This window comes from Nicotiana attenuata, chromosome 11 (assembly GCF_001879085.1).
Source record: "Nicotiana attenuata strain UT chromosome 11, NIATTr2, whole genome shotgun sequence".
Classification (NCBI taxonomy): Eukaryota; Viridiplantae; Streptophyta; class Magnoliopsida; order Solanales; family Solanaceae; genus Nicotiana; species Nicotiana attenuata.
The window spans coordinates 29,677,549-29,686,080 of NC_031999.1; the positions used below are offsets into that span (position 1 = coordinate 29,677,549).

The following is an 8,532-nucleotide window of genomic DNA, read 5'->3' on the forward strand; positions in this document are numbered from 1 at the left end:
GGTAGTTGATGGTACCAGTCACACCTGTTGAAAGATTCAAAGTACAACCTCAACCTTAGTTTTTGAATGACCTATTATCTAGTTGCATTGATTAAAGTTTGATTTGTCTTTTTAATCTAATGATGATTTCTTTTTATTTCTTTTCAATTCTCAGAGTGCATCCTTATCTCTTGCTTTTAGTCCCGCTCATCTAACATTGAAATGTTACATATCTCAGGCTTGTGAATTCTCTATTATCCAGCTCAATGTTGGATAGCATCTTTTTAAGGTGGACTGAGGGGTAGTACGACTTCAGATCCCTATTGTTTCTACCGTGTTCATTCTACTGGAAACCCATATAAATACTACTTAAGTCATTTATTTCTTTGTTTGATACGATCCAGTACCACTTATAATATCATATTGTGAAAACACATGTTTAAAATTTTTAACAAAAAGATGATAATATTAGTGGAATTAAAACTGGGTTAAGATAAATTTATATCTCCTGCTTTGTTTCCTTTCTATTACTAAAAGCATAATATGCTAATAAAAATTTACACATAAGTCTCTAGCCTAATAGTTAATGAAGTGGGTGCAAACCTTGGAGATCAAGGTTCAAATCTCAGCAAATACAAAAAATACAAACTTATTGTTTCCCACATGCCTAAGTCTTGGTGGGATAGTTACCTCTCTTGAGACGGTGAGAGGTAGCAGGTACTCGGGAATAGCTGAGGTGCACGCAAGGTGGTTGGGGCACCACCGTGGTAAAAAATAAGGCTAACTCAAACAACTTTCTCAAAATGGTTTATTATGACTGCAAACGATCGCTTCCATTGATGAGTTTTTCTGTGTCTTTGTTTTTCTGAAAGTTGAGCTTCCATTAAAATCAAGGTATTTTCTTGGTCTCTTGTCTTTGAAGGGCTTACACCAATGACTATTACTATTGAGAAGAGTTTTAAAATCCATGAAGTTCAAACTGGTTAATAATGTGCAAGATGAAGCAAGGAGATGCAATTCAATTATGATGTATATTACTTGGGCTACTTAATGAATCTTCTGTGCTTGAATATTCCGTAGCTTTTCATGATACTGCTTTTTCTTGATAACATCTAGTCTTCTGTATGACACTGTCCATAAATTTTCTTTTCCCATAAGAAAAAGAAAAAGGACTAGATGGTTCTTTATCATAAGGATCATGTATTATTCATAAGGCAATGTGCATGTAACTTGATGCTATTTTTAGGCATTAGATACCCTCTAGGATAAATAACCTTCTCTTCCTGTGTGTTGAGCAAGTCCCAGGTGCTTAATGTGTCAATGAAACCATGTAAAAACTTGGCTGAATACCTAGTTTGCCCCCCAACTTGTACACAAATTCCTTTGACACACTTCATTTTCACGGGCAACCTTTTACGCACTAAGGGGTCGTTTGGTAGGGTGTATAAGAATAGTGCGGAATAAGGTGTATTAGTAATGCAAGCATTAGTTATGCAGATATTATTTCTTATCTACTGTTTGGTGTGGTGTATTAAACATGTAATGCATTGCATAATTTTTAAGAAAAATAGTTATTTACAAAAATGCCCTACATATTCTCTAGCTTTAAGGGACTTTAAGGATAATTTTATCTTTAACCATACTAATGCATGCATTAATAGCCATGGTATTACTAATGTCATGGTTTTGTATGCATTACTTATACACAGGATAATACCAAGTATGATGTATAACTAATACAAACATTAGTTATACACATGTTGAAAAAATGTACCAAACAAGGTATTAGTAATGCACAGAGCTAATGCTTGCATTATTTTTTCTAATACCTCCTACCAAACGACCCCTAAACGTTTCTCTAGGTGTGTCTAGTACACACCACATTGGTGTTTGACCTCTTTTTTCTAGACAAGTGTCTATCACACAGTAATGGATTAGTGACACGTGTCATTAACTATAAAAACACTTATATTACAATTATACCCTCACATGCTTCATCTTCTCCACCACCATGGCTGCCATCGCCCTGCCATGCGTCGTCTTCATCTCAATTCGAAAACACCAACAGCCATCCGACCATTACCAGTTCAACACCACAACCCTCCAATTATAAATTTAAAAAATTCTGAATAAGAAAATGTTTAAAGAAAAACACTTCCATGGAGAGTTGAACCCAAGAGCTCATGTTTTGGTGCCTGGACGTGGTAGTACATGCAAAAGCTTGCCATTTGAGATAAAATCTGATGCAAAACTCCTCTATTTCCAGATATGACGTAAGAAGAGTTCTTCCGATCTAATTTCCTTTTTTTGGGGTGGAAATTGGTGGTATTGGTTATAAGCTTGGGAAGGTCGTCGGTTTCCAGCAAGGGCTACTAGTGGAGCCTTCACTTCCGATAAGTTTTTCGGTTGTTTTTAGCTAGATTCTGTGGGTTTTTGTAAATGAAGAGATTGGGAGATGAAGATGGAGGGGGGAGGGAGGGGGGGGTTTGGAGAAGGAGGGAGCGGGTTTCTGTGGGAGAAGATTTTGGGGGGGCGGCTAGCAGCGGGAGACGATGGGATAAAGGTAAGGGATCAAAAAATATAAAAGAAAAAATATAAAATCTTGACACGTGTCAGGATTGGGACAAAATTATCACAGCTTACGCGCTTATTTTTTTGGTTCAGCATGTGTGCACCCGATATCCAAAGTGGTGTATAAAAGACACAGCTGGAGAAAGATTTGATATGTTAAAGGTTGCCCGTGAAAATGGGGTGTGTCAAAGGGATTTGCATGCAAGTTAAGGGGTAAAGTATGTATTAAGCGTAAAATTTCCATGTCGGAGGTGAAGTATGGTTTTGAAATGAAGTAGACAGATGCAAATAAGAGAAGAAACATGTACAAGTTTGTCACATTTATTGAAGTGCACCATTCCCATAAAGAAAGCTGCTACATCTAAAGGATGTTGTTATATTAAGTGCCCAGAGTTGGAGGGCAGCCTTGCTTTAGCCTCTGTAATCAAAACTATAGATTTTACAGAATTCCAGCCTAGCAGTATATATGTATTTCATGTAAATTGGCACAAGTTCATCTTTCGATGTGCTTGTGTTTCCTTTCCTTGGATCTAGGTTGTTCTTGTTTCCGTTGTGCTATGTTACCTTATAAAGTTCAGATAGTTTCTAGCCATTGTGAGTTGAAATCATTGTAGAACCAGAGTAACCTTATTCCTTCTATTCTCAGTTGACACTAAAGTCAGATTTCTGGTTTGACTCGGTTACTTTCATATGTATTTCATGTCTACATTGCAGGAAAAGATGAGGGTGCAACAATCTAAGTTTTTAAAGAGCATAGATTCCTCTGCAGAAGCTGGTTCAGATGATTCGAAACTTAGTAAAGAAAGAAGTGAATCAGATGTTAGACGTAATTCTGAAGAGGCTACTCCATTCATTTGCTCTCTCTGTCATGATCCAAATTCTAAAAGTCCTCTATCATACCTGATTCTTCTTCAGGTATGTGCTTTGTGTTTATTTCACTTTGTTGCGCTTGGATATCTCTGCTGATTTATCTCAATAATTGTGCTTGGGGAGTCTATTAAAGTTAAATCTTTACTTCTTTTATTGTGATTCTTGAAATAAGAAATCCAGGCAACTGACTTTCACCAATAGAGGACCTCCTTCGTGGGAACAAACCCCCAATTCCGGGAAAGAACCAGCATCTTGTGCCAAAAGAATGACAAATATCGCATCTCAAAGGAGCATTTTATCAAGCAGTCGAGAAGTGATTTCATCTTTTCAGTTGACGCAATTGATTCAACATGCAATAAATGAGTTTGCTCTGGAAGGGAAACCTAAGGAAGTAGGGGCATTTTTTGAATATGTTAGGGCGAAGTTCCCAGCATTGAAGATTCAACTGCCTTGCACATCAAGCAATGCTGACGAAGACACAGATTTTTCTCTTGAGATGCTAGAAGAACAATTATATTCGTTCACACGCGAAAAGGTGGACGTCAATTCGTGGTACTGGGATTTTTTAAGAAATGATAAGAAAATTTCTGCAGGAGGAGGTGGTGGGAGTGCTGAGTCACTTTTGCTTGGGAAGTACATTTCTGCTCTTGCAGGAGAAAATCTTAATAGTCCTTCTGCATCTGAAAGTGCGTACAAGGTTCAAGTAGAGTCAAGTACACCGCTTTCAGCGTATCACGGATTTGGTCTCTCGGATTGTGATGGAATTTATCTTTCATCGTGTGGACATGCTGTGCATCAGGGATGTCTTGACCGCTATTTATCGTCACTAAAGGAAAGGTAACTCTTTTTATCCGTTCCTCTTTCTTTGAGACTATGGTCCAATCGACTTGAATTATTTTTATATTTGGTTCACCATTCTTCCTTTTGGTTTTCGGGTCTCTTGAGTTTGTTTCTCTTCTTTCTAGGATTGCTTTTCTTTTTCTGACTTGTATCTTTAATTTGCTTTATTCTAGTCTAGTATGTCCTCGGACTTAAATGGTTTGCGCATTAAAGTTTATAAAATACATGTAATATTATGTTCTATAATTGGCCTGGCAGTCCTATTCAGTAAGTTCAATGAATTAACTGTCTCATCACTCTTGTACAGATATAACAGAAGACTTGTCTTTGAAGGAGGTCATATTGTAGATCCAGATCAGGTACAGTACTTCCTATCTACCTTTTGCTATGTGATGGAGTGAATTGCTGAATTATAGTGTTGATTTTTTTTATTTTCAGGGTGAGTTTCTTTGTCCTGTATGCCGTGGACTTGCCAACTCAGTCCTGCCAGCATTACCTGCAGATTCCGGAAGGTTCGCATCCATTTGCTCAACTTCCAGTCCATCCGATGCTGTTGGCCCTTCACCGTTGTCAAGTGGAGCGGTAGATGCACTTCACTTTCAAGAAGCTTTATTTCTCCTACAAAATGCAGCAGCTGTTGTTAGAAGTAGAGAGATTCTCCAAAGACTTCCACTTTGGCAGTTTGGGCGGATGAAAGTAAACCTTGAACCTGTGTACCGTATGTTGTGTGGAATGTACTTTCCAGACAAGGATAAGATTTCAGAATCTGGTAGACTTAGTCACTCTTTGATTCTGTATGACACTCTTAGGTACTCACTTGTAGCCACTGAAATTGCTGCTCGAGCGGGAAAGACATCATTAGCTCCAAATTACAGTCTTGGTGCCTTGTACAAAGAACTCCAATCTTCAAATGGTTTTATATTGGCTTTGTTACTAAGTATTGTACAAAGCACACAAACAAAGAACTCACTTACTGTCCTCTTGAGATTGAGAGGCATTCAGCTGTTTGCAGAGTCTATATGCTCTGGCACTTCTGCAGATAAAATTCCAGATCCATCTTTTGGAGGTATATTTCTGCTCCATTGAATTACCTTTTAAATTTCCTTTACTTTGTAAAAGGAGAAAGATGAGATCATTGGAATATATGCTTTGCAGGTAATATGCGAGACATCTTAGTATGCGCTGAAACAGAAGATCAGTATCCTGATATTCAGTTTTGGAGATGGTCCTCTGATCCAGTTCTTGCACATGATGCTTTTTCTTCATTAATGTGGACAATATATTGCCTTCCATGTCCATTGTTGTCATGCGAAGATGCCTTCTTGTCCCTTGTTCATCTTTTCTATATTGTTGCTGTCACTCAGGTTACACAAATTCCCTTCTTCTAATCCTTTTTTTCTTGGTAGATATTAGATCTCTTTGCGCTTCATTAGCTCCAGATGGTTAGAAAAATATTCTCGTCTTTTTCTTTGCAGGCTGTAATAACCTATTGCAGAGCGCACCAATGCAATATGCCTGAGTTAGGATGCAATGATTCTCTACTTACTGACATCTATAAAGTAATTGGAGAACATGGAGTTGCTCAGGAATACTTTAATTCCAATTTTATAGAAACTTCTTATGATATCAAAGATGCAATTCGCAGTTTGACTTTTCCTTACTTAAGAAGATGTATATTGTTGTGGAAATTGATTCATTCTTCTAGAGTGGTGCCATTTAGCGGTGCGATTAACAATTTAGATGAATCAGCATATCCAACTAATGAACTGATGTACTGTGGTGATAACATTGCTACAGAGCTCGTTCAGATTGAAAAGTTAGAGAAGATATTAAAGATTCCCACACTGGATAATGTTCTCAATGATGTCACAATTCGTCCAATGGTTCAAAAATGGCTGAATCATTTCTACAAGGAGTTTGAAAGTCGTGGTCTCAAGGATGTTTTATATTCCACTCCTGCAACCCCATTCAGAATGATGCTTTTGCCTCATCTTTATCAGGACCTCTTGCAGAGGTTGGTTTTAGATATGGATAGAAATTATTTGACTGGTCTTCTATCTTTGTATGGACAAGCTAAAACTCAGGATATCTTGATGTCAACTTCAGGTATATTAAACAGAATTGCCCAGATTGCGGAGCTGTTCTGAAGGATCCTGCATTGTGCTTGTTATGTGGTAAATTGTGCTCCGGAAGTTGGAAGACATGTTGCAGGTCCAAATACACTTGGGTTGCACCTTCTTTTTAAAAAACCTTCTTATGGTCCTTAATATTGTGCTTGACGCATTTAATTGAACTCCAGGGAAAGTGGGTGCCAAACTCATGCAATGGCCTGTGGTGCTGGTACTGGGGTGTTCTTGTTGATCAGAGTAAGTGTTGTTCCCTTTTTGCTTTACTTATTTCTCTTGACCTATTTGATATGTAAAATACTGTCTGGCTTAATGAAATTTTACTTTTCACTGTAGAAAACAACAATATGGCTTCAAAGATCTGCTCGTCAGGCACCATGGCCATCACCATATTTGGATGCATTTGGAGAAGAGGTAAATTAATGGTTAGATTTAGCTATCGTAGAAGAGCTTCAGAGCAACCAAGGTGTTTGGTTGACAACAAGCTTCTCTTTTTATTTTCATTTTTCTAAGGGAGTTGATGAAAAAGGGAAGTTTTGCTTGTTGCTCGGAAAAATCATTAAAGAATGAATTCAACTTAGTAAAGGTTCCAGACTAGTTTTCCTTTCTTCTCAAAAATTGGGAGCAATGTTGGAGATGTTCATTAATGAGATCACCTCCTAAGATACATGTGCTGAAGAGTTCCTTCATGCTATTCATTCTCTACCATTATCTGTTGTTCTATTTCTCCCTCTTTTCGGTCCATTGCACACAAAAATATTAGTCTGTAAAATATCTTCCTTTTAACAGTTAGTGGCCTGGAGCCATCATCATGTAACCCGCGCTATATAAGAGCAAACGTGAGACAAAAATGAATTCGAATAACATAGCTCAGAAGCATTATACTGATTAGACATGCAAATTTAAATTCTTCTTATTGAAGTTTGTTGTCACTATCTCTAGCCATAAGCTCATAATAAGCCCAAGCAAAGTGACATGTACCTTTTCTTTTCCAAAGAAGGTGCTTTACAAGCTCCTGTTTTGAAATTTAAGAAGACTGAAAAACAAAAAAATGAGTGTTTTTGGAGAGAAAACAACAGGAAGAAGGTTATGCCTCAAATGTCCTCATATCAATTATAGAATATAGATATGTTATTTTCGTCAAAGATACAAATACAACTACGCTTCAGTCTCAAACAAAGTTGGGGTCGGCAATATGAATTCTAACTTCTTTCTTTAAACTCAACTCGTATCATCACCATGCCAAAATAAAATAAGAGTAGTAGTGAAGTTGAGATATGTTCATCATAATTCCCACATGTGACAGGTACAGACTTAAATTGTCACTTGTCATATCTTCGAATTCTGATGGATTGGCATGTTTTTGTTTTTCTTCCCTCCCTTTCTCTATTTCCTCTTTTTCTCTATTGCGGTTGTCAAGACCAAAATGTCCAGATATATGTGCATTGTGCGTTGAGCTTTGTTTCTTGTAAAATTCTTTTGGAGTGGGGAAGCATCTGGGCTCTAAACCCATATCACATTGGATCTTACACACTTCCTCTTCTATTCTTCAGGATATTGAAATGCATAGGGGAAAGCCATTATATCTAAATGAGGAACGTTATGCTGCCTTAACTCATATGGTAAGGAAATTAGCCATTGTCACCGTGCTAGCCTTTCTTGTTAAGGAATTCAACTTTTATCATTTCTGCTGGATGAACATAACCATTGCGTTTTGCTTCAGTGTCAACATCCAATCTCTGTTATCATTTTCTAAGGTTGTACTTGCTTGCTGATTTTTTTCTCATTCCAAACTCTAGGTGGCTTCTCATGGATTAGATCGAAGTTCAAAGGTGCTTCATCAGACAACTATTGGCGCGCTTTTCATGCTTTAGCTTGGCATTTTGTGATGGTGAAGGTTTGGTGAAAGTTCAATAATAGTTGTTGTATTCTGCTTATTGTTTTTTCTACAATCACCTGCGGTCTTGTTTTTCATTGGTTCTCTTGACAGTTGCAGGTTATGTCTGACTCGAATACGTTAAAGATGATAACAATTGTTTTGTTGTCCCCTGGTTCATAGTTATGACAAGGATGCAGGAAGTCCTCTATTAGTGCGGTCTCTTGCTGTCTATGTACATATTATTGAGGTTAGTCTGTAAAACCCCCC

At 37.5% G+C, this 8,532-nt stretch overlaps 1 protein-coding gene across 3 annotated transcripts in view; it reads left to right on the plus strand.

Moving 5' to 3' along the window:
• The window catches only part of LOC109234299 (E3 ubiquitin-protein ligase PRT6-like), a 30,690-nt gene that overhangs the window by 20,301 nt on the left and 1,857 nt on the right, over nucleotides 1-8,532 (plus strand). For 2 of the 3 annotated variants that reach the window (XM_019400224.1, XM_019400226.1), the window contains exons 7-18: nucleotides 3,265-3,465; nucleotides 3,593-4,257; nucleotides 4,568-4,619; nucleotides 4,699-5,326; nucleotides 5,416-5,624; nucleotides 5,736-6,274; nucleotides 6,367-6,471; nucleotides 6,560-6,626; nucleotides 6,723-6,800; nucleotides 7,940-8,008; nucleotides 8,186-8,283; nucleotides 8,377-8,512. In XM_019400224.1, coding sequence (XP_019255769.1) covers nucleotides 3,265-3,465; nucleotides 3,593-4,257; nucleotides 4,568-4,619; nucleotides 4,699-5,326; nucleotides 5,416-5,624; nucleotides 5,736-6,274; nucleotides 6,367-6,471; nucleotides 6,560-6,626; nucleotides 6,723-6,800; nucleotides 7,940-8,008; nucleotides 8,186-8,260 — 2,688 coding nt within the window. In that variant the 3' untranslated portion in view covers nucleotides 8,261-8,283; nucleotides 8,377-8,512. The remainder of the gene's footprint in view (nucleotides 1-3,264; nucleotides 3,466-3,592; nucleotides 4,258-4,567; nucleotides 4,620-4,698; nucleotides 5,327-5,415; nucleotides 5,625-5,735; nucleotides 6,275-6,366; nucleotides 6,472-6,559; nucleotides 6,627-6,722; nucleotides 6,801-7,939; nucleotides 8,009-8,185; nucleotides 8,284-8,376; nucleotides 8,513-8,532) is intronic. The other variant, XM_019400225.1, reaches the window with a different exon arrangement.